This window comes from Cyprinodon tularosa, unplaced genomic scaffold, assembly GCF_016077235.1.
Source record: "Cyprinodon tularosa strain WSP-4 unplaced genomic scaffold, ASM1607723v1 ctg178, whole genome shotgun sequence".
Classification (NCBI taxonomy): domain Eukaryota; kingdom Metazoa; phylum Chordata; class Actinopteri; order Cyprinodontiformes; family Cyprinodontidae; genus Cyprinodon; species Cyprinodon tularosa.
Window position 1 is genome coordinate 377174 of NW_024038597.1, and position 25986 is coordinate 403159.

A 25986-nucleotide genomic window follows, 5' to 3' on the forward strand; every position below is an offset into this window, starting at 1 on the left:
GGAAAAAAAAGTTAACAGATTTTTAAAAATTATTTCAGTTTAGTATGGGAAAAAGTCAATATTTTGACTTTTTTCACAGAATTCTGACTTTTTTTATTGTCAGAATTTAAAAAAGTTAACTGATTTTTGAATATTATTTCAGTTTAATACTGAGACTTTAATCTCAGAATTGTGGACCTTAATGTAGATGGGCACCATGAAGGCAGAGATGTGGAGCACTCAGCTTCGCTGATAAAGATGGGAGATGTTTGGGAGGAACAGGAACACATTGGTGGAAAATGATGGAAGCTTGTTTAGTCTCTAAAACAGACATAATGCTTGACGCTAACATGTTCATTCGCTGTCAGAACTCATATTATACTAAAATGAAATTTTAAAATCAGTAAACTTTGTTTTTTTTCAGTGACCCTAATCCTCTTCCATATAATAGAGATGGATCTAAAGAATGAAATATTTTTTTTTCTGAGAATCTGCATAAAACTCTGCACTGGTTCTGGTTCCAGGAAGACCGGTGACTGAAAGTGAAGTTTAGATGCTCTTGCTTCCAACAAATGCTTAAAACAAAACCAATCCATACTTGATTATGAGAACTTAAGATCTTTATCACCAGCTGGATGTTTATACATGTGAAATAAAACCCACTTTGTGTTGCCATTTAGAAAACGACTGAACTGGTTGTTCATGTCGGTGTCATCAGGAAGACATGGTCATCAACACCAAGTTTGGTATTTCAGTGAGACTTTCAGAAAATAAAAGTCCGAACAGGAAATTTAGGTCTATTGACTGAGCTTCATCTTAAAATGGGGAACATTTCCTGCAGTTCTGCTTTATGTTTTCCTATAAAATTGTTTCATAAAACCTCTAGATGGGTCATCTTTAGCCTAACCAAAAAACACAACAACAAAAAACAAGTACACCCAATAGGAAGCTGTTTTTATCTAAAATGTTTAAACATCAGCTCTGATAATCTTCAACAAAACAAAATAAAGCGTGGAAATACAATAAAAAAAGGTAAATTATGTCATTTATTCCCATGTTTATTGGCTCCATTTTTCTTATACCTCATTAAAAATACTTAGGTTACTGAGGTATTTCCTACATTTGTGCTGCTATAGGGTTAGACTGCTGGAGGAGATAGGGACCACTTTTCATCATTCTAACTCTATTCTCCCATTCTACAGTGTTTGTTAGTTCAACCTCTAAAACCGGGCTGATTCTCCAGTCGTGCTAGAATTTTTGATTGGGCCGTTTCAGCGTTGTCGTGTTGCATACAGAGGGTAACGAGAGGCGATCTGCCTTTCATGACCGCCTCCCTATCAGGAATCATAAGGTCGGGAGCAAATCAAACGTTTAAAATTCAGTCGGCCGTCATAAGTTTGCATCAGAGCATCAGGCTGCGGTGTGAGAACATGCATCCTGAGCTGGAAGCTTTTAAACCTTGCGGTGTCATCGTAGAGTTTGAGCTGAAGCTGCGTGCAACGATAAAAAATATCGCACCGTGTATGTCTGCCATAACGTTCTGCTCTCTCTGCTTTTTCTCATAGTAGCTTCATCTGGTCTGTTCCTGTTTGGCTGTGACTCCATCCTGGAGAGAAATATCAGCTGTGCTGCTGCCATCAACACCTTTGTTTCTAGATGTTGGAGCTTGGCCTTTTTTACAGTGTTTAGTCCGGTTTCTCTGACTGTGACTAACTGCTTGTGCTCTCTTCATCCTCTAAATTGATTTGGAAATTGATTGATTGAACGATACTGACTGTTGGAGAGAGAGCGGACACCACAGTGAGGTTTAAACAGCTTCAGAGGGAAGATGGTTTGGAAAGAATTTCACTGATATGAAAATAAAACAAATCAGAACAACGGCCGACATGCAAAGGTCCGATCGTCAAGCAGGTTCCCACCAAGGAAAGACTGCAAGACTCAAAGCAGGTTTTTGCTTCTGGTGTTTAAACTGTTTGTCTGCACAGCCAACAGAACAGATCCAGCTAATGTTACAGAGATCATCATGAATTATGCGGCGTGTCGGAGAGAAACCAGAGAACTTCTCCAAAAACAGATTAAAGCTGAAGCAGAACTGGACCCTGCAGCATGAAAAAGACCCAACAAACCAGCAGGAAATCCAGGCTGAGAAGCAGCCGATGCATCAGATGCTGTGGGTGACTTGAAACAGGCTGTAAAATCAGAAACTTCTCTAACATCTCAGATGTAGAAGGGAGGAGCAAAGATTCAGGGTCATGTCAGAGATGCTGCCAATCTTTTACTGGTTTAGTTCCAGTTATTGATTTTCAGGAACTTCAGGGTTTAAACTTTTTAACCTTTTCCTCAGCTGGAAAACAACTAGAATCAAAACACAGATTTCTTTAAGTGAAACGTTTAATTTAAGGAGGTTTGCTTCACCCCGCCCCCCCCCCCCCCCCCCCCACCCCCGCCCCCTCAGGACTGATTGTTCTGCGATGGAGCGCTCACCTGTGCAGGGTGTCACCTGTCTGGGTGGATGCGAGTGATTTATGTGCTACATAGAATCCGTTTTAGCCCCACTGACCTCTGACCAACGCAGACAGAAGAATCTGTTTTTATTCTGTTTTTTTTTTTTTTTACAAGAGTCACAGATTAGATTGATTTGTCTAATAGGAGGTCAAATCCTCCAAACGTTTCCCACATGTCAAGTCCAAAGAAAACCAAAGGTGGGGTGTTACTCCTTACATCTTAAACGCTTCCGATCGGTTCGGTAAAAGACGTAGCAGAACACTGGACTAGCACAGATTTGGCGTCTTTCTAATGTCACCAGATGAAAGTTAGGATCAGGAAAAGGCCGCTGAAACAAAAGGTAAAAAATAAAATAAAATGTTTGCAGAAACGTGAGGGAAGGGAGAGCTGCTCCTCCTCCTCCCACGCTGGTTCAAAGGGAGCATGTTTGGAGAGCGTTTGGGTTCTGGTTCACGCCATCGATGAACCCTCTGTAGCTTCGCTTTCATCCTCCAGTCTTGCTGCTTCAGGTCAGGATGGTGTCGTCGATCTCCTCGTTGGAGTCCGGCTGGCTGGCTATTTTCTTCAGCGAGCGGCGGTGACACTCTGACAGCAGGTCGTTGCTTGCAGAGTCCAGGATGGCAGTGATGCTCTGGTGATCAGGAAGGAGAGGCGGTTAGTCTCAGACTCTGGCGGAGATCTGAGGTAAAGCGGGGGACCCACCTGCATGGTTTCCTCTCCCTGGCGGAGCCGCAGAAGGCTGACGATGGTGTGTTCGCTCTGGGCTCGGACCGTGGTGTTCTTGTCCTTGGTGTTGTCCAGCAGGCTCTTCAGCAGCGGCTTGATCAGGCCGGCCTCCATGGTGGGAGTAGTCGGGTCTTTGAACACCCACCACAGCACTCGCTCCGACACCAGTCTGATGTCACTGGATTGGTTCTGAAGACACTGTTGGGTCACACAGACAGCACCCGTCAGAAAACTCTTCTACAAACTTCCTTCATTTTTAGGATGAAACTGAGCGGTTAAGGCTCTGACACGACGCAAAGCAACATGTTTCCACTCATGCCTCAAACAGACACAGGATGGTGGAACCAACATCTCTGAGCAAACGGACGTCTTTTTCCCGGTTAGCTTCACCAATTAGTGTATTTTTTTATCTTTAAAGGTACACTATGCAACCGGTGTTGATTTTCCAGCGAGGCTCCCCCCAGAGGGCGAAAGTAAAAGTGCACTATCGTAGATATGCTCAGCTGTTCTCCAGGCGCGGTTGTTTTGAGCTTAGCAGACAGGCGAACGCAACGAATCACCATCACTACTGCGGTAAGTGACTATTTTGTTCCAATTTTCAAGTTTGAAAATTCTTGCTAATTCCGCCATGATAACTGCACAAAGATCGCCACTGCGCTAGCAATGAGCATGCCTTTCACTGGGGGCGTGTAGCAGTTCTCGCCGCAAAGCAAGACCGACTCTCGCAAGACTTCTGAGCCTGTGGGTGCGGGCCGAGGGCTCCTGCAATTGCAAGTGCGGTATTTCCCCCACAGACCACCAGGGCAGCCGAGAATACCTTTGTTCAACCTGAAATGACTCATTTAATCATCCAAAACGTTATGGAACACATTAATTAACTGAAAAATGTTGCATAGTATGCCTTTAAAGGCACCCATTCAGTTACATCCCTCCATTTCACTTCACTCTAACTTCACCTATTAAACCAAAGCCAGAGTTCCAAAACAGTTAAAAGAATCCATTGGACTTTGTTTCCAAGTTTGAAGACGTTTCTCTTCCATCCAGGAAGTTTTTTCAATTCAAAATGTAGGAAATAGTGTTGAGTTCCAGGTTTTATCCAGCAGCCCAACAAAGCCTTGTTTTTGTTTAGAAAACATGCAGATAGAAACAGACCAATGGGTCCACCCCTTTGGGGTCGTTAGGCTTCTTTTGTTAGCCTGCAATGCCCCTTACCTGTCTAAGTCTCTGAAATTAGGGATAGTAGGGCTTGGTATTTTCACCAAAGTCCTGAATCGATTCGATTTTGATTCATAAAGTTCTAAATAGATTAATTTCGATTCGATCTGTTTTTACAACAATATAAGTGGTTCAACTGTGTTTCAAATACTCATATATTTTATTTTTTTCCTGTCACATTAAACACAAAGTGCAAACTTGTAAATCGGACAGTTTAAACTTGAGATGTGAACAAAACTGTCTCAGAAGTGCAAACTGATTTTGCAAAAATGTAAAGGAATCGATTTAAAATCGATTAAATTGCTTTTTTTACCCAGCCCTAGAGGATAGTCTCAGAGACATAGACAGGTATGGGGCATTGCAGGCTAACAAAAGAAGCCCAACGACCCCCATTCCAAAGCGGTGGACCCGTTCATCCGTTTCTATTTGCATGTTTTCTAAACTAAAACCAGGCTTTGTTGGGCTGCTGGATAAAACCTGGAACTCAACACTATTTCTGACATTTTGAATTGAAAAATCTTCCTGGATGGAAGAGAAACGTCTTCAAACTTGGAAAGAAAGTCCTGGGGATTATTGTTTTTTTTTTTTACTTTTTTTGAACTCTGGGTTTGGTTTAATTTGGTTTAATGACCTGGATGATTGAGATTCTTCACAAACAAACCCAGAGTTCTGCTGATGCTTTTCTCTGATTTCACCAAACGTTGAAATGATTCCCGACGACAGGATCCAACCTCTGATTATTCTTTATAATTCCTAACCTGATTCTGGTACTTTCTGCTTTTTCACACTTGACCTCTGTGGAGCAGATAGTCTGTGTCTGAACATCCGCCCTAATCACCATATAGGTCACGCCATTTTAAACCAGTGTCCGAGCGTCTAGTGGATGAAAAAGTATTGGACTTGAAATTTCCCACAATACACCTTGAAAAGAAGTGATCATCCACGGCTAGATGAGAAGATATATCCCAGAATGCTTTGAGAGCGCTCTCCTCACAGAGCATCATGGGATTTTTTGTGTTGGCGACAAATAAAGATGACTTGGTGGAGGAGAGTTACGTGACCAACTGGGAGCGAAAAATAGTGATCATCTGTCCGAACGGTCAGTTAACTGAGTTCACTATAGAGTCTAGGATAAAGTCCCCGCTCTATAGAGTGATGGAGGGATTTAGGAGTTGGGTGGATGTTCGGATTAGGGCTGCAACTAACGATTATTTTGCAAACTGATTAATCCGTGGATTATTTCTTTGATAAATAATCGGGTAGCCAAAGGTTCCTTAAAGAACACTTTTTACGAAATTAAACTTTTCCACTTGAGGAGTTTTGGACAGGGCATGTTGACTTAAATGCAGATGGATTTGCTCCACATATCCATCTGGAAACCTTCCGTAGAAGTAATTTTGGGAAGGGGCGAAAATACTGGTTGGCTGATTGGCCTATGTTGGTGATAGACGGGCCAAATAAACCAATCAGATCAACGAAGCATATGACGGACTAACAGCCAGGCTACTCTTGCCGAAACCAGTCGGGAGAAGAGCAAAAAAATCTTTTCCTCTGAGAAAAGCCTCCAGAGCAGTGTTTTGCTCTTCTTTCAGTGAAGAAATACTCTGTAATTCCGATAAAACTTGCTCGATAGCCACGCTAACGCTAGTTTCATCGGCTGAAGCCGCCATGTTCTTTAGACTGAACTGTCGCGCTTCTCGTAGCGTCACACCTCAACCCGCCTCAAAGCCAACGCTGATTGGACGTTCTTTTGGTGAACGGCTCCAAATTTTCTTTAACGGAGAGTCTCCAGACTGATCTGCGAGTGAAACCTTGAAAGCTTGCGAGATCAGGATGGTCTCACGAGGCTAATAATTACTGCCAACAAGTTCCTCATTGTGGAACAATAAAGGGATTTTCGATTCTATTCTCTCTGTCAGCTAAAGGCATGTTTTACAGTCTCTATATTCCCGTTAACGATCAATCGATTACTAAATTAGTTGATGATTATTTCAATAATCAATTAATCTGATTAATTGTTTCAGCCCTAGTTTGGACGCAGCATAGGACATTTCCTCTACAGGATGCAGCCGTTCTCCAATTAGAAGGTCATGCATATTTGCTTAATTAAATCCAGGTAGAAACTTTATTCTTAGGACCATAATCCCCAGAGTGGTTTTTTAATCCCCCAAAAAAGAGAGGAAACACAGGAGAATCTCCGGTAACTTTCCGCTCAGTTTGCACCAAACTGGTGAGACGGATCCAGTTACACCCCAGCAATAAATAAACTGTTACTCTTCTCAGATCCCTTCAGACGTTTGTCTGACTTTAGCTCAGCAAAAAATTACAAAAAAACAGTGTAACTTTGGACTTTCTAATTCTCATCAGGATTCCTGATTATTGGCGCTGCTACAAACATCTCAAAATGATTGCAACTTTCCTCCACAGATCATTGGTCATTTACGGTCAGACAAACGGAAGCGGGATCATTTCTGTTCACCTACTTCCCACTTTTCCTCACCTGCAGGAATAAAAAAAAAAGGGAAGTGACTGAGGTTACCAGCCAAATGTGTCGGCTTGTCTGTGTCTCACCTTAACAAAGTGGGGGACGGCGCGCTGGGAGACGCCGCTGCTGCCTCCTTCCGTCCGCAGATGATGCCTCATCAGATATCCCAAAGCGCGGATCCCGCTGGTAGTGATGGGAATCTGGAAGGAGAACAAGGAAACCCCACAGAGGTCACCAGGAGAATTCCATAAAATATCCAGTTTATCGGGAAGGCGTGCGGCTGCTGCGTTCTCACCCGGTCAGCTGTGGCGTTGGTCAAAATGGTTTCTGTCACCGTCTCACCGTAATCCTTTCCACACAGCCTGTCGGGAGCAGCCTTCACAGCTATGGCCAGGGCCAGGCTGCGACCATGACGCACCATCCAGTCCACGCCAGACACGTCGGCTGAAGGGAGCCAGAGAAACCTCGGTCACCATGGAAACCACCATTACTTAAAATAGATTATTTTCTGTGCTTAGGCTGCCGTTTCCCCTGCAAAAAACACGAGCTGACAGGACGGCAATGTATGGTGATGGCAGCATTATGCTGTGGGCTGACTTAAGGGAAGGCGGGCGGTGCCAAATAGAGGCCAATCACAGAAGAGAAGCAGCAAAAGTGACCTTAAACCCCCTTCACTACATCAGATTGCTTTTGATGAATGGAAATTTTAATTCAGATCTATTTAAGCATCAGAACGGAGTAAAAACACCCAGACTACAAAAGCTTCTACGCTTCAAAGCATTCTCCTCATCTCTGCATGATGTGTATTATTTATTAATGTCTCCAAAAGTGCAGTAAAGTTTGGGTTAAATATGAAAACAATTTGATTTTATTCTTTTTAACCTAAGACGTGCTGAAGTAAGACAGTCTTCAGCTCCTCCTCTGACAGGAAGGCACACAGCTCGCCGATGCAGCCTGCCGAGGCCATACGTGTTGCATCCTGCAGACAGACAGAGAGAAAGGCTCTGTGTTACAGAGAGACATGAAGAGTCAAAACCACCTATTCAGAAAACCACATCCTTTGTCTGGCTTCCGTTTTTCTGCAGCGATCAGAGAGAAAATGCAGCGTTCCTCTGCAGCAGCAGCTCCTCCAAACTGCCTTCATGCGTTTGCTCTCCTTATTAGTCTTTTTCTCACAGCGACCAGAAGCTGCAGCCACAGCTTGAACGTCTCCGGCTCTGATTGACGCTGCGAGGCGTCCGCCCCGTGCTCACATACCTCGTCGTGTCCGAGCATGCCCAGTAATGTGCTGGTGATGTTCTTTCGAATGGTCGGGTCCACTTTGGCTCCGGCCCCCTGGATGACAAACCTCAAAGCTTGGAGCATCGTTTCCCTGCAAACACAAACAGCCACCAGGCGACACAAAGATTTATGGTCATCGGTGTCAGAAAGTCAGGTTACTAATGAACCTTCAAAACGAAGACGAGACACGAAGCAGAAAATCAGCAGGACTGTGGGTGCGTTCATCCATGAATAAATGGGGATCAGGTTAACCCATGAGTCAATCAGTCTGCATACTTCAAATAACTCAGTTCATTTCTGTAGCGTCAATTCACACCTTATAGATCTAGTTCAATCAGATCCCCCAGTCAGATTAAAGGTGCAGCCTTCTCTCCTGCTGGATGAGGATGGAGACACTAGATAATTCCTTGCATTGTGTTGTTGACTCTGCAGCAATCCCTCACACTGAGCATGTATGCAGTGACAGTGGAGAGGAAAACCTCCAGCAGAACCAGAACCAGGCTTTAAGGAGAAAGGCCTTAAATGCTTATTAGGGCTGCAACTAATGATTATTTTCCAAATTGATCAATCTGTTGATTATTTTTCGATTAATAATCAGATAGCAAAAGGTTCCTAAAATTTGATTTTTTACTAAATTAAACCTGTCGAAACTAAAACCTTTCCACTTAAGGAGTTCTAGATAGAGCAGATTGATAGACAGAAACACTCTTTTTATCTTAACTGCAAAACATTTATAAATTCTAGGGGTGGAACGGTTCACAAAATCCACGGTTCGGTTCGGTTCACGGTTTCGTGGTCATGGTTTTCGGTTCGGTATATGTTGATTGTTAGCCTGACATGTTGGTCGTGTTGCTGTTAGCATAAACAAAACGTGTTGCACAATGCTCGCACACTGTTGCACTTTTATCCACAGCTTTCTTTCCGCCGTCATCGTAGGTCACTCTAAATGCAAAGTGGTCCCATACAGCAGACCTATTAAGTGCTGCTGGCGCGTCTTCCAACTCCTGTTCTTTCCCACTCGCCATACCCACACAATTCTCCACAACAGCTGATTTTTTTCTGCTACAGCCGGATACGCTGCTTCGCTTCTTCTTCTTCTTGTTTACTACTGGTGGTTGGCTTTGGTCGCAGTACCGCCACCTTCTGCTCTGGAGTGTAAACGCTTCGCCTATGGGAAAAAGGAGCAGCGCATGAACCGAATGAAGCGAACCGAACCGAGACAGTCGAACCGAACGGTTCGGACGGTTTTCATAAACCGTTCCATCCCTAATACATTCTTCACAATTTTGGGATAATTACTGCTCTAAGCGGGTTCGTCTGTCAGATAACAGGTTTTAGAAGCCCCATTTACACTAACCTTTTGAAACCGTGTCTAGATCCGTCCAAGCACGGTAACCGCGACAACTGTTGTGTCGCAGAACTGAACCGGACCGCGGCAGACATAACCAAACAGAGCTAAAGCCTGGTTTATGCTCAGAAACCAGGTTGTCTGCGTGTGTCACAGTTAACGCAAAATATACCCCCGCACCTTCCGCAGACACTCTGGTGCACCTCGCCAAAATTGTAGGAGACCGCAGACAGTGCCGCAGACAGCATCGTAGGAAGGAGAGAAAGGAGGCCTCTGATTGGTCAATTCTACATCCGCTCCACACTATGCGTATTTCCTGTTTGGTACCTGATGGCAGAAACTCTGGCTATAGATTAGATTAGATTAGATTAGATTAGATGAGCTTTATTGATCTCACAGCGGAGAAATTTACTCGTCACATATTGGCATAGTAGTTAAAGAAGGTGCAAACAAGGTGGAAAAAGAATAATGAAAGAATAGAATTAAGAATAAACAAAAAATACAGTATATCAAGATTAATAAGGATTAAGGTGCAAGTGTACATGTAATGTCGTCTACAAAACCTGGCACACCTCAGACTCTATCCCAGACACCGTGCAGGAAGCTAGCTTGTAGCTCTGAGCGACGGTCTGTAGGTTTGCACCCGAAGCCAAAACAGGCAGTGCCACGGTCAGTCTTTGGGGAACACTCACGGGTGACTGTGTGTCGTCCGGCGTTGGATGAGGGGTTGTAGACAGCGAACAAGCTCGTCAAACCGACACACAGACGCCCACAATCCCAGCTGGTTCCTGATTGTCCCTCCTGCATTGCGGCGTTGTTAGGTTTATTCTTTATACCTCAATTGCATTGTTACTTTATTAGCCAGATTAGAGAGAGTAGAAGGCCTTCCTTCGCATTGTGGATGTCACTGCGTGTAAGGAGGTCATCTAATCAGGACAGCCTTCTTGTCTTTTAAAGATACACAGGATATGGGCACATCTTGGAGCCGGTCTAATAAAGGGAAGCTATCTGTAATTCTTGGGCATATAGGCAAGATGCATACAGGTCAGGGCATGGATGGCGTGTCAGTTTCTGATACGGACAGCTAAACATCCACCTGATCCAACACATAGGCTCATGAGCTATAAGAAGGAGAAGATGACCTTGTTCGGGGCGCAATCTTTGCCGGACGCTCGTGGACGTGATTTTTGAGCCCACAGCTGTGCAAGCTCCAAGTATTATTCCCTGTCCTGTAACGACCTGATCTGGAATAAACTCTGTTATTTTTTACTCCTGTTTTTATAGTCCTTTTTTATATGGTTTTACCCAGTTTGAGTTAAGAGTAGTAAATAACTTGCTCCCAGGAAAAGAACCGGAAGGGAAGTCCCGAGGCGCAACTGCCTTCAAGGGGACATAACTTCCTCATTTAACAGCATGGAATAACATGGAGCAGACGACGCTTCAAAATTGGGCATAAATGAAAAATATCTGCGTCATACTAACTGCTAACTGCGACACGCTGCTGCAGGAGGATAACTAACTAGTTCATCAGTCGTATCCACTTCCCAAAAGCTGACTGTCAAGTAAATTTACCAACGGCTGCCTTCTTCGCCCGACTCTACACAAACTTCCTGAATGTTATGGGCGCCGCCATGTTGATTTGTTTCCCTTTAGAGAGCAGTAGTACTGTAGATCGCCAGTAGGAGGCGAGGAATCATGCTAGCGTGGTGTGTAAACGGTCGTAAAGAACCAAGCTCGGCACGGTTCAGTTTTTCAGAGAGTAGTGGAAATGGGGCTAGAATCTATTTACTCCAGTTAACGATTAATTGATTACTAAATTAGTTGACGATTATTTCAATAATCTTTCGATTCATCTGATTCTTTTTAGCTCAAGTTTTATTACGAACAAAAATCTTAATCCCAGCTACATCGTTATGTTGCAGCTCACTTTCTAAACACATAGACTAGTAAACAATGTTTTCAGAGCCTGAAACCTTATATTTAATTATCTAATTCATTAATTAATATGAAACGTCCAACATTTTCTGATAACAGCAGTTAGACGGTTTAGATCATTAAGAGTTACTTTAGTTACTTTTCCTAATAACTATTTGCTTTGTGCAGTAACTATAAATTAGAACTAGTCACTGGTTACCTAACCATGTGATGTTATGTACCGTTTAAACATTGATATTAATTATAAAAGGTGTCGGTTCGATGGAGCAGCATCAATCCAGCGACTGTCCTGATGTAACTGTTAATGGTTTCATTCACATGTCAATGCTTTATTACACCCCTTCTGTGAAGCTTTATGAACTGATTAATAAAAAAATCTATGAAATCAAAGCTCTGATTTCAAGGATCAGTAAAGGCGACGGCGGCTCAGACACCCACCTGACTCCAGAGTCCTCTGCGTTGCGGATGGCGGAGAGCTGCTCGGTGAACAGAGGGTCGACCTTGGTGTGGATGGAGACCAGCTGACCCAGAGCCTCGGCGGCCCGCAGCCTCACCGCGCGGCTGGAGTCCTGCAGCGCCTTCAGGAAGGTGGTCTGCAGCTGCGGCAGGAAGGGCTTCAGGGCGATTCCCACCTGAGGGAGACACTCAGCCGGTCAGACACGCACAGCGCACGCTCTGCTGACCCGATGACTCAGCAGCGAAGCAGCCTGACCTTGGCTAGCAGCAGGGTGAGGGTCTCCAGCAGAGCCGTCTTCACCGTCCAGGCGAAACGGTCTCCCAGGATGCGGATCAGAGGTCCTGTGATGTTTACGACCGACGGCCGCAGAGCTTCAGGAGACGTCAGTCTGATGACGCCGCCCAGGGCTTTGGCTGCTTCCTCCTTCTGCTCGGGGCTTCCTGTGAGGACGCCTTCTCTCAGGACTGACAGGATACACGTCACACCCTGGGTTCACACAGAAATTACGTCTCAGCGCTGCAAAAAACCATTCGCCAAGAATCTAAATTGCGAATATTTTTACCGAATATTAGATTTTGCTTTGCACTAACCAGCAGCTTGTAAATGTTTTACTTAAAGCGTGCTTGTCCAACGTCAATTGATGCAGGATCTTAGTGAAACCTTTGAGTGAAAAGGTGCTAACCTCTACTCTAGCTGCAACTCTCTCTGTGTGGCAGCAAACAAATTTTTCAGAGCTGCAAAAACAATCTAGAAATAACTAAGAATGTCTTCAATTAAGTGTATTTACCCTTAAATAAGATTATTTGCCAATGGAATTAATTTTTTTCTACTCTCAAAATAAGGTATTTAGATAATACGCCTGAAATAAGACAATGTTTGTCACCCTATGTGGGTACCGAAATCATGTTATTGATTTGAATACCCTTAACTACTTTTCACTGACTTACTGAAACACAAATTGGTTTGGTAACTTCATTAAGATTTGAACTTTATAGCCAATCATGAGAAAATGTATTTAAGGTGGCCAGTTGCAAGTTGTTCTCCTGTTTGAATCTCCTCTAAAGATTCATCATGGGCGCCTCAAAAAACTCTCAAATGATCTGAAAACAAAGATTGTTCAAAATAGTCGTTCAGGGGAAGGATCCAAAACGTCTTAGAGATTTAAACTGTCAGTTTCCACTGTGAGGATAGTGAGGGAATGGAAGACCACAGGGACGGTTCTTGTTAAGCTAGGAAGTGGCAGGACAAGAAAAAGATCAGAGAGGCAGAGAAGAAGAATGATGAGGATGGTCAATGACAACCCACAGACCTCCTCCAAAGACCTGCAGCATCATCTGGCTGCAGATGGTGTCACTGTGCATCGTTCAACAATTCAGCTCACTTTGCACCAGGAGAAGCTGTATGGGAGATTGATGTACGGTGGCCCTGAAGTGCAAACTGTAAATACAAATCTAAAAGCGCAACTACATAAAGCAAAGCGCAACTACACTAAGGAAAGCGCAACTACATTAAGAGTTTGCATAAGTTTGCGTACACTGAAGACACACTGAAGCTGGACTGTTCAGACGACGCAACTTCCGGTTCAAGGGTCAAACGGCGCCGTCGTCCAATCAGCGATGTCTCACGTTTCCCACTGGTACCTACCTTTTCCGGTTGGTTAATGTAATTGTGTTTTCCTTAATGTAGTTGCGCTTTGCTTTAAGTAGTTTTGTTTTTCTTAATGTAGTTGCGGTTTTAGATTTGTAGTTGCAGTTTGCACTTCAGGGCCACCGTAGTGATGTGAAAGAAGCCTTTTCTGCAAGAACGCCACAAACAGAAACGCTTGAGTTTGCAAAAGCACATTTGGACAAGCCAGCTTCATTTTGGAATAAGGTCCTGTGGACTGATGAAACAAAGACTGAGTTGTTTGGTCATTAAAAAAAGGGCTTATTCAAGGCTGCAAAAAACTGCGTTCAAAGAACAACATTTGCTACCCGCTGTAATATTAGGTGGAGGTTCCATCATGCTTTGGGGCTGCGCTGCCAATGCTGGCACTAGGAATCCTGTTAAAGTTGAGGGTTGCATGGATTCCACTCAATATCGGCAGATTCTTGAGAATAATGTTCAAGAATCAGGAAGTTGAAGTTACGGCGGGGATGGATACTACAGGAAGACAATGATCCAAAACACCACTCCAAATCTACTCAGGCATTAATGCAGAAGAACAATTCCAATGTTCTGGAACAGTTCTCCCAATCCCCAGACCTGAATATCATTGAGCATCTGTGGGATGATTTGAAGCAGGCTGTCCATGCTCGGCAAACATCAAACTTAACTGAACTGGAATTGTTTTTCTAAGTAGAATGATCAAAAATCCCTTCATCCAGGATCCAGGAACTCATTCAAAGCTACAGGAAGCAACTAGATGCTTTTTTTTTTGCAAACTGTGTGAATTTGATAAAAGGAGCAGCAGTGAGTTGCAGCCATCTGTGAACCGGCCTGGTTCGGAGCCACAGTCTTGTGGTTTTAGGTTTTTCTCACATGAACGTCTCTGAAGGCAACAGTGGTCAATCAGGCCTGAACTTCAACCACCTCTTGTACCAGTTGGGTTATTTCTTTTCTACAGATCTGTGACTGAAAGGTTTCCTGTTTTAAGGAGCTTTAAAAAAGCTTTCTAACTACAGCAGTGACCTTTAACCCTGCCCTTTGAGGCTTTTTTTCTTGTTTCAGTTCTTACCTTTTTGGGCAGACAGAACCCGGGCAGGTGCTGACCTTTGACATCAGCAGCAACGGCTCGAATGTCTCGATGCAGGTCGTCGATCAGAGCCAGCTGGCTGCTAGCATCCAGCTTCTGCAGAGCAAACGGAGAAAGTTCACGGCTGGATTCAGGAAGCGGCGCCGGCCTCATGTTAACGCCCCTCCCCCCCTACGGACCTTGGTGATGGAGTTGATGGTGTCCCAGCTCTGGGAGAGGACCTCTGTGTTGGAGTCGTTCAGCAGGCGGATCAGGCCCGACAGCAGCGTGCGAATGTGAGCGCTGTAATCCAGGCGAGTACGAGCAAAGTAAGCATTTAAGACGGTGATGGCGGCCTGTCGGAGGCCAGGGTCGGCGCCTCGTGTCGCCTCCAGCAGGTCTTCGATGATGATCCTCTGACCTGCCTCATCCTCCACTGACAGGATGACGGTCTGACAGCTGCAAAGCTCCTGAAACGGCAGACAGGTCGTCCTTTAAAGCAAGCAGCAGGAGGCGATCCGATCCTACGGCCGAAGAAGCGGCGGGTTTACCTGAGCTTCCTCCTCTGTTCCCAGCTTCCCCTTCAGGGAGGAGAGCAGAGCGGGCAGGATGACGCCCAGGTGACGCGTCAGAGCGTCTCCGGCCACCGCAGAGAGGAAGGCCAGCACACGGGTGTTCACAGGAGGAGCGGTCAGCTGGAGCAAAGGAGACAGACTTTTACCCCTTAACCCTCGAACCCAGTACAGGGCCCAACTGACACCAGCTGATGTTTATCTATTTATAAAAATGACCGAAACAGTCACATGGTCCCAAGTTTCTAAAACATGTTTCAAAATAAATTTTTTCACAAATAGTTTTTGTTTTATAGCCGCATAAACAAATTAAATGAGATTTTAAAAAAACACCTGACGTGTGTCTCTGCGGGAGTAACGCAACAGCAGGTATTCATTGTTAGCCCCGCCCCCTAATGGCAGCATCATTGGAAACTAGAGGCTCAGACCTTTTTAACAGGGTTCCTACAGCATAAGGCAAGTTAAATTCAAGACTTAAGACTTTTTAATGCCACTTGACATAAAAATTTACAAGAAACACAAGAAAAACCTGCTTGCGACAACGTAACCCAAAGGATTATTTTAACATAAACCACTGCACTAATGTTTCAAATTTTGAAAAGCTTCCCATACAGGAAGAAAGCTAAAAACACACAAATGACAGATATATTTGAACAATTATTTAACTGAATTCACAAACTTTGTTTTAGCAGGGAACAAAACTAATCAGTTTTAAAGCCCCAACATAACCAGTGCTAAGTCTTTTTTGCAGCTATTTTTCTTTCTATGGTTTTCTTAGTATGTTTGATTAGGTGATAAGTGGAGGCGTTGCAGAGACAAGGGTGGAACTAAACTGAGAAATACCGGCTGTTTCTCTCTAACTCCATTTTGACGCTTTGTGTTTCGTGCTTCGCATGTGCGACTCCACTGCCTTCATTCCCATCGTTCTGAGCTTGAATGACTTCTTGCATTAAATCCACTGAGCCTCATGTATGTTCCCTGGTTTTAGCCATGGAGGAAACTCTTGGCTGGAGACAATTTTGGTTACATTTACACTTGCTCATATTTTCCAGACATAAAGTTAATGGCGCATCTCCCAAATGTCCCGGCCGCAACAACGCTTTATTGGTTCACCTATCGGGACGGAACCAATAATGGCGAGAGGTTATTGTTCTTTAAATAATAAAAAAAATATTGTCAATTTTAATGTTTTATTTAAATTACTAACATAAATTGTAATAAAAATAATCCTATTTATGATGTTTTAAAAATTAAGACCTAGGAAAGACTGATTTAAGACATTTTAATACCAATTAAGGCCTTAGTTTTATTTTGAAGAATTCAATGCCTTTTAAAACTTTTTAAGGACCTGCGGGAACCCTGTCCAAGGAGGGGTCAGAGGTCATTGTACGACCATTTCAGGTGATGTAAGCGGCATGCGTTCCATAAGCTGCTCTGTTATTCTTATTTTCTATTCAGTTTGGTGAAATTATTGGTAAATTTCAATGAACCACGACTAAATCTTAGGACCAAAGGCTTTGCCTCATGCTGAAGGTCTCCAATAATGGAAATCAGCATATTAGTCTGACCAGATTCACTTTTATGAGAGGAAACAGGCATTTTTTGTATAATTTGGCCAATTTTGGCACTGTGCAAAAAAATCCAATTTCCACCTAGCTCACTACCCATTAAAACCTTTGTGGAACAAACATGCTTCAATTTATTCAGTCCAGATTTGCTTGACTTATAGTCAAGATGTGGATCTATAAAGTGTGAGGTTCATCCAGTTTCAAATGGGCTTTCATGGGTTTTTGCAGAGTTTATTTTGGGAAAAATAAATCTGGCCAGACTAAATATTTTTCAATTTTTTTCTTCGTTTAACCACCTATAAATCAGACATGCTGACATTTAGAATAGCGGTTCCACCTGAAAGATATTCCTCGATGCTTTTCTGTTACAAATACAAACGATTGTATTTTCAATTTATAGTTTGGGAGCTGAACTTGCTTTAATTTACAGATGTAATTTCAGGAGGAATTTAATCCTAAGGGGTTAATCCTGGAGTCAGAGAGCAGATGAACGGATGACGGATCCTCTACCTTTGGGACCAGATATGGCAGCACAGAACGGCTCTTCACAGCCATGACCTGCTTCAGACCATCCAGGGCAAACTCCGCTGTGTCCTCATCCGCCTGGAGAAAGACCACATGATTAGAGGAGGTCCTTCAGGTTTTTATCCCCGCCCCTTTTTCCCCCGCTGCTCACCAGCTGTTTGAGCAGAGTGGGCAGGATGTCGTCCAGCGCCTGGTGGCCGATGGTGGCGTGGAGCTGCTCGAAGGTTTTGGCCGCCGCCTCCCGGACCTCCTCCAGCGGGTCGCACAGAGCCTTCCTCACAGTTGGGACCAGCGACTCGGAGAAGATCAGCACCTGTTAGCAACATCAGGTTCTCGTCAGCGCCTAACCACGCCTCCAGGACGTTCTGCAGGCGAGCGTTAAAGTACCGCGTCTTTGCTGGTGGACTTCATGATCTCGCTGAGCCCGATGCACACGCCCTGCCGCTCGTCACTCTTGTCGGAGCGCAGCCCGTCCTCCAGGATGGGGATGATCTCCGGGAGGATCTTCTCGCCCAGCTTCCTCACCAGATCGCCCAGCGTCCGAGCGGCGATCTAAAGAACGGGCAGAGCGGCAGAGTTAACCACACCCTGTGCGCAGACCCAACCCAGACGGAGCGCTGCACCCGTACCGTTCTCTTATCGGGGCAGGTGGAGGCCAGGAAGCCCAGCAGGAGGGAGAAGAGCGTGGGGAGGATCTCTCTGAGCGTTCGGGGCGTGTTTGAAACGACGATCTTCCACACGTGGAGCGACGCCTGCCGCACCACCAGCTGGGTGTCAGAGCGGCCCATGTAGAGGCCGGAGAGCACCCGGTTCCGCCGCTCTGCTCCCAGAGCAGAGATGATGGCCTAACGGGAGGAAGAACAGCGCCGTCTGACACCAAACCTCTGGAATCGGCTGCGGATCCAGGAGGGAAAGTCTACAAACCTTGTTGGATGCAGCGGTGCCAAAGTTGTCGTCCTCTGACGCGGTCTCCGTGGTCATCTTTCCCGTTACCCCAGAAATGTGGAACAGCAGGTCTCCCAGCAGCTGGACTGAGCTGAACCTGTGGAGCAGCAGAAGCGTCAGTCATCGGCGTTTACGGAACAGACGGCTGGCGGCACTGCGGCCGGTCCTGACCTGATCCTCCACAGGTCGTCAAACAGGCCCTGCTCCAGCTCCGGCAGCAGCAGGGCGATGGCCGTCTCGGCGTACATGCTGATGATCCTCTGGCCGGCTCGCAGCGCCGTGTCCCTCACGTACTCGTTCTCATCAGCCAGAGCCTGGAGGACACAGCTTTTAGCTAACACACCACAGAGGAGGAGAAAAACCTGCCGCATTCAGGACGGAGCAGAGAGCGGGCGGCACCTTCAGGATGCAGGGGATGATGGGGCCCACGTAGGGGGTGAACTTATCCCCAAAGGTGAGGGGCAGGTAGATGAACATCATGATGTAACCGTCTCTGACATGCGAAGCGATGTCCACCTTGCTGGCGGTCTGAACCACGTCTGGCATCAGCTTGTCCAGCTTCTCCACGCCCAGTCCGGCCATCACCTCAGCCAGGCCTGAGAGGATCATCACGATCGTTTACAGAGACACAGAGGAGCAGCACACGTCCAATGGAGGACCACCTACCTTGTGCAGCGCCGGAGCGGTCCACGGAGCTCTGCTCGGAGGCCAGGGTCTCCATGAGCCAGGGCAGCAGGTCGTCGAAGCATGACTCCCCCATCCCCTTCACCATGGCGCCCAGAGCCTTGGCGGAGACGGTTCGTACCTGACGGGGGGACGAGGAGGCCGTGTTTACACGTCCTACGAAGACAAAGGCAGCAATGCGTTGATTTAACTCACCTCGGGCACCGGGTCCAGCAGAGACGCCTTCAAGCCGGGGATCACGCTGGGCAGGTAGGGCGACAGGTCCTGAGGGCGGAATGACATCATAGATCATCCCGAGAAGAAATCCTCGGGGAGGTGAACCGGAGAGAAAGCCACAAACCTTCTGGTCGGTCAGGGAGTACATGTTGCCGATGATCTGTGCCGCCATCTTGCGAGTGTCTGTGGAGCGGTCCTGGAAGGCCCTCTGGACGATGGGCATGATGAGGGCCAGGGAGGGGGCGTCAATGAAGTGGACGAACTTGGTGTCCAGCAGCGTCTGGAGACACGTCTGTGTCCTCCTAGACGGGTCGGTGAGGGCGTCCAGCAGGATGGGAGTGATGGCTGCGTCAGGAGGAAGTCAGGTCAGTAGCAAACAAACGTTTCAACATCTGCAGCTGCTTAGGAACCGTTTATTATCAGCCGGCAGAGATCACGCTGCAGTTTCAGATCCCATAAAGTTGATCTAAGATTAAAGTTTCATATGAAGTCAAATTAGAGAAACTATGATGTAATCTGCTACGGCCTTCTGTTCAAAGAAACACCAACATTTCCAACACATGCTGTGGGCGGTAGCGGCTGGTTTTTGGCTTTTGTACGTATTAGAGATGTCCCGATCCAGGTTTTTGCACTTCCGATCCGATACCGATACTGGCCCATACCAGCCTATCCGAGCATGTATTTAAGTTTAAGTTAAAGTATTTAGCCTTAGTTGTAAGACTCATGTTGAAAAGGGTTTTAGTACTCTTGATAACATCTAGCCAGCTGAATTAGGTGAGATTGAATAAAACACAATGATTGGTAACAACAAACTTACCTGTTTATTAAGAGATAAACACAAACTGGACAAAATTATGAATAGCAATCTGAAATTGCACAGTGAAAAGTAAAACCGTAAACAGTTAAAGGTGCAAGTATTACTGTAAGTTTTAATAAAAATGCAAAACAGGGGAACACTGGCGCAAAATAGTGGAATGGATCGTTTCAATCGGCGAAACTGGAAAATACGGACCGGATTTTTTTTTAAAAACTGGATCAGCAGTCTGGATCGGCATTTTACATGCTTTGCCGATACGCATTTTTTTGCCAATATCGGCGTCCCGATCCGATACGTGGATCGGATCGGGACAAGCCTAGTACGCATTTCCAATCCAATCCAATCCACTTTATTTATATTAGGGATGCACGATATTGGGATTTTGGCCGATATCCGATATGCCGATATTTTAAAACTCATGTAGCCGATAACCGATATCGATACCGATGTTAAAGCTGGACAAAAATAAGTAGTCATGAAAATAGCAGTTTTGTTATCCATTTTTGACACTTTGAAAAATAATATACTCAAAAATATTTTCATATGCTGATATCAAATAGATTTTTAAAAACGCGGTATCGATCTATTTTACTTTCAAAATCTGGTGAAATTTCATCGTTCTGTTACAAACTCTCATGATATTTTGCAAATTCTTGTGAGATTTTGTTAGTAAAATAGATCGATACCGCGTCAATATATCAACATATAAAAATATGGCAACATTTCGTGAATTTTCGGGGGATTTTGTAGCATAACGATGACATATAGCAATATTTCATTAGTAAAAGAGATTGATATGGTGATTTTAAATGGCAATATATCAGCATATGAAGATATTGGGATATTTTAATGTATCAATATTTTTTCCCTCGTCTTTAGAAGTTTTTAAGTCTGTAAAAAAGAAGTTTTTGAGGAAGAAGAAGAAGAAGTATCTTTTTTTTTTTGGGGTGGCCGATGTCCGATATTCAGTTTTAAGGCCGATACCGATAGGGGACCGATTATATCGTGCATCCCTAATTTATATAGCACGGCTTAAATAAACACAAGGTTTCCAAAGCACATTTCCAACTTGACTTATTTACTGTAAAAACAAAAACAAATATTTACTAAAAATGTCTTGTAACTTAAGTCTGGTTTATACTCAGAAACCAGGTTGTCTCCATGTGTCACAGTTAACGCAAATACCACCCCCTCCCTGTGCAGACACTCTGCTGCACCTCTGCAAAATTGTCCAAAATTGTAGGTGACCGCAGACAGCGCCGCAGACAGGAGGCCTCTGATTGGTCAATTCTACATCCGCTCTACACTATGCGTATTTCCTGTTTGGTACCGAATCCTGTTTGAAAACTCTGGCTGTAGTGCCGTTCACAGCGCCTGGCACGCCTCGGACACTATCCCAGACACCGTGCAGGACGCTAATTTGTAGCTCTGTGTGACGGTCTGTTGGTTTGCACCTGAAGCCTAAACACGCAGCACCGCGCCCAGTCTTTTGGAAACACTCATGGTGAACTGTATATCGTCCGGCGTTGGATGAGGGATTGTAGACGGCGAACAAGCTCGTCAAACCGACACACGGACACACACAATCCTGGCTAGTTCCTGATTGTCCCTCTTGCGTTGTGGCGTGGAATAACAGCGCAGACCACGCTTCAAAATTAGGAATAAATCAAAAATATCTACGACAAGCTCACTGCAATACACTGCTGAGTCTGAACGAAAAATTATGTTAATTTAATGTTTGAAGCTCTAAATGAAAGTGATCAAAACACAGGAACAGAGATAGCGTGATGTGTAAACGGTCGTCAGAACCGAGCTCGGCCTGGTTAACTGAGCCGAGCTCGGACCGGTGTCGGCATGGATCGGTTTTTCAAAGGTAGTGTACAGGTGCTGGTCATAAAATTAGAATATCATGAAAAAGTAGATTGATTTCAGTAATTCCATTTAAAAAGTGAAACTTGTATATTATATTCATACATTACATACAAACTCATATATTTCAGATGTTTATTTTGTTTAATTTTGATGATTACAAATGACAACAAATGAAAATCTCAAATTCATCATATCAGAAAATTAGAATATTACTGAAGACCAATAAAAACAAAGGATTTATAGAAATGTTGGCCAACTGAAAAGTATGAACATGAAAAGTATGAGCATGTACAGCACTCAGTATTTAGTTGGGCCTCCTTTGGCCTGTATTACTGCAGCAATGCGGCGTGGCATGGAGTCGATCAGTCTGTGGCACTGCTCAGGTGTTATGATAGCCCAGGTTGCTCTAATAGTGGCTTTTAGCTCTTCTGAATTGTTGGGTCTGGTGTATTGCATCTTCTTCTTCACAATACCCCATAGATTTTCTATGGGGTTAAGGTCAGGAGAGTCTGCTGGCCAATTAAGAACAGGGATACCATGGTCCTTCAACCAGGTACTGGTAGCTTTGGCACTGTGTGCAGGTGCCAAGTCCTGTTGGAAAATGAAATCTGCATCTCCAAAAAGTTGGTCAGCTGCAGGAAGCATGAAGTGCTCTAAAACTTCCTGGTATGTGGCTGCGTTGACCCTGGACCTCAGAAAACACAATGGACCAACACCAGCAGATGACATGGCACCCCAAACCATCACTGACTGTGGAAACTTTACACTGGACTTCAAGCAACGTGGATGAAGTGCCTCTCTTCTTTTCCTCCAGACTCTGGGACCTTGATTTCCAAAGGAAATGCAAAATTTACTTTCATCAGAGAACATGACTTTGGACCACTCACCAGCAGTCCAGTCCTGTTTCTCTTTAGCCCAGGCAAGACGCTTCTGACGCTGTCTGTGGTTCAAGAGTGGCTTGACACAAGGAATGCGACAGCAGAAACCCATGTCTTTCATACGTCTGTGTGTGGTGGTTCTTGAAGCACTCACTCCAGCTGCAGTCCACTCTTTGTGAATCTCCCCCACATTTTTGAATGGGTTTTGTTTCACAATCCTCTCCAGGGTGCGGTTATCTCTCTTGCTTGTACACTTTTTTCGACCACATCTTTTCCTTCCCTTCGCCTCTCTATTAATGTGCTTGGACACTGAGCTCTGTGAACAGCCAGCCTCTTTAGCGATGACCTTTTGTGTCTTGCCCTCCTTGTGCAAGGTGTCGATGGTCGTCTTTTGGACAACTGTCAAGTCAGCAGTCTTCCCCATGATTGTGTAGCCTATAGAACTAGACTGAAAGACCATTTAAAGGCTTTTGCAGGTGGTTTGAGTTAATTAGCTGATTAGAGTGTGGCACCAGGGGCCATCAATTTTGAACCTTTTCACAATATTCTAATTTTCTGATATGATGAATTTGAGATTTTCATTTGTTGTCATTTGTAATCATCAAAATTAAACAAAATAAACATCTGAAATATATGAGTTTGTATGTAATGTATGAATATAATATACAAGTTTCACTTTTTAAATGGAATTACTGAAATCAATCTACTTTTTCATGATATTCTAATTTTATGACCAGCACCTGTAAATGGGGTAATTGACTGAGTTAAACACTGAAATTGGGTCTAACGTTAGAAAATAGAAAGTAATTCACTGTGAAATGTCAATGCAGTAATTCTTTATGGATGACGATGTCATTTTTGTTATATTTGTCATGAAAAAGTCATGTGCTAAAATATATTCTATGCAGAGATGGCAAAAGTCCTCACTTTCCGTACTTGAGTAAAAGTACAGATACTTGTGTTAAAAAATACTCTGGTTAAAGTGGAAGTACTGATTAAACTTCTTTACTCAAGTAAAAGTAACACAGTACAGGCTTGTAAATTTCCTTAAACTATAAAAGTAAAAGTAGAAACCACTTTTTTCATGCCGTTGCCTACATTTTAAATGGATGTCTGCCAATAGGACTAGATCTCCGTTGTGTTCATTTCCAATCATCTCGTCGTCCATGCTACTATGCTAACGCCACCGCCACCAAGCTGCAATGATTTGCCGCCAATGAATACCGCCGAATCTGTCGATTCATCTTGTAGTGGTGCGTCAAATGCAACGTAGATTCCCATCCAATTAGATTGAATTTGGTATTGATGACGTGAAAAATAATAACGGTAACTCCATTGAAATGATTCAAAACTAAAGTAACGAGACAATTTTTTAAAATGTAAGGAGTAGAAAGTACAGATATTTGTGTAAAAATGTAAGGAGTAGAAGTAAAAAGTCGCCATAAAAATAAGTAGTAAAGTAAAGTAAAAATATCAGAAAAATCTACTTGAGTATAGTAACGAAGTATTTGTACTTCGTTATTTCCCATCTCTGATTCTATGTTATATTGAGGGGGGAAAAAATTATATATATATCTCATGCATGCACAATTTAGTATGTAAAGTCTTCAAATTATATTCTATGTAAGATGTAATTACCATAACAATGTCATAAACACATGCATATTACATGTACATCATCAATTTAGCACGTTTGGCTCATCTGTATTATTCTGCTCAATTAGCACATTAATTTTATTGTGATGGATTTGTATAATATGTTATATTATATGATTCAGAGACTTCAATGAATTCATAATGACCATGCAATGTGATGTGCATGTTTTCTTTTATTACTATTGTTAACATCAGGTTAGCCTCAGTCAGACTCCCAGAAGCTTTTAACATTTTCTAATCCAGCGCTTCCAGCAGAGCAGCTTTGCTCCAACATCCTCAGTTTGTCTGCTTCTCTAGTGAATCTGACTTCCTTTCTAGATTTCCTTCCCACTAATGCTGCCTCTCCTCCCTAAGGTGAAACAGATCAAATCTGACTGGGCTAAAGCTAACTCGTGGTTCTTTTCACCCATCTGTGATTAATTACGCCGGCAGCAGCTTCATCTGGGAGTCACTCACCCAAGATTTCAGGGTTGCGGATGACGGAGCCGATCTGCCGCAGGGCCTGCTGGCCCGCCTTCTGCACCTTGACGTGGGAGTCGGTCAGGACCTCCGTCAGCTTGGGTACGATGCTGGGCAGGCAGGAGGACAGCTGTTTGGGCGCGCAGAACGCCATGGCGCCCAGCAGCTCCACCGAGCCTGATGGCAGGAGAGAGGAGAAGGAGAGGAGGTTAAAACAACCTGGTAAGATTATTTCAAAAAGATTAAAAAACTACAATAGAAAGGGGGTTATCTTCTGAGTCTCACCTGCTTTGGTCCTCCATGATTCCTCCTCCAGGGCCACCAGGAGAGAAGGGAGCACCAGCTTCACCCCATGGGCGCTCAGGTTCCTCATCACAGCTTTGGCGCAGTCGTCTGCAGCCTGGAAAACAACCCAACACATTTAACAACACATCTGTCCATTTGTTTCCTAAATCTGTTTGGTAAGAGGTGGAAAAACATTTGATCTCAGATCTCCTGGAAGCAACTCACCTCCCGGACATACTGGTTTCCATCTCCAAAGCAAAGCAAGAGGTGTGGCAGCACGTGGACCACGTATGGCTCAAACAGCTTCCCCAGCATGTTGCACAGCATCTCGAAGGCAAACAGCGCTCCTGAAACCACATGTTTTTCACTCCCGTCAGTTTCTGCAGGGGACGTCTGCTCAGATCCATGTTTCTGAGTCACTAAAATCCTCTGAAATCCTTCTAATGGATCAGACTCTAGAGCAGGGGTAACCAATTAAAAACCAGCGGGGTCAGAATAAAGAAAATCAACCAGTAAAGATCTGAAAACATTTTTAATTATAATCTGTTACTTTAAGCAGAATTTAACACTGAAATAAAATGCATCCATGTTATACATTGAATTTTTAAATAAAAAATGTTGACCTTTTTTTTTTTTTTTTTTTGAGTTTTTATGGCACTAGTGGCTCGGTTGTTTTTTTTTTCCAACAGTAGGCTGTCAGGAAAGGGGAGATTATAGAGGGGGAGAGACATGCGGGAAAGAACCACAGGCCGGATTCTAACCATGGTCGGCCGTTACATTGAATTTTAAATAAAAAATATAAAAAAAGGAAAAATTTTCCATTTTAAAATCTAAAGAATTTTTTGATTTAGAGAACAACAATCGT

General features: G+C 44.1%; 1 protein-coding gene across 1 annotated transcript in view; it reads right to left on the reverse strand.

Annotated features, from left to right (window-relative positions):
- Positions 1–2542: 2542 nt before the first annotated feature.
- The window catches only part of gcn1 (GCN1 activator of EIF2AK4), a 59633-nt gene continuing 36189 nt past the window's right edge, over positions 2543–25986 (reverse strand). The window contains exons 34-57 of the mRNA XM_038282001.1: positions 25347–25468; positions 25122–25236; positions 24834–25013; positions 19279–19499; positions 19134–19202; positions 18921–19059; positions 18654–18850; positions 18426–18568; positions 18234–18351; positions 17939–18154; positions 17697–17861; positions 17461–17622; positions 17295–17387; positions 15196–15339; positions 14845–15114; positions 14648–14761; positions 12187–12417; positions 11913–12106; positions 8168–8282; positions 7793–7889; positions 7206–7354; positions 6997–7110; positions 3187–3408; positions 2543–3115 (exon numbers count right to left, since the gene is read on the reverse strand). Coding sequence (XP_038137929.1) covers positions 2990–3115; positions 3187–3408; positions 6997–7110; positions 7206–7354; positions 7793–7889; positions 8168–8282; positions 11913–12106; positions 12187–12417; positions 14648–14761; positions 14845–15114; positions 15196–15339; positions 17295–17387; positions 17461–17622; positions 17697–17861; positions 17939–18154; positions 18234–18351; positions 18426–18568; positions 18654–18850; positions 18921–19059; positions 19134–19202; positions 19279–19499; positions 24834–25013; positions 25122–25236; positions 25347–25468 — 3716 coding nt within the window. The 3' untranslated portion in view covers positions 2543–2989. The remainder of the gene's footprint in view (positions 3116–3186; positions 3409–6996; positions 7111–7205; positions 7355–7792; positions 7890–8167; positions 8283–11912; positions 12107–12186; positions 12418–14647; positions 14762–14844; positions 15115–15195; positions 15340–17294; positions 17388–17460; positions 17623–17696; positions 17862–17938; positions 18155–18233; positions 18352–18425; positions 18569–18653; positions 18851–18920; positions 19060–19133; positions 19203–19278; positions 19500–24833; positions 25014–25121; positions 25237–25346; positions 25469–25986) is intronic.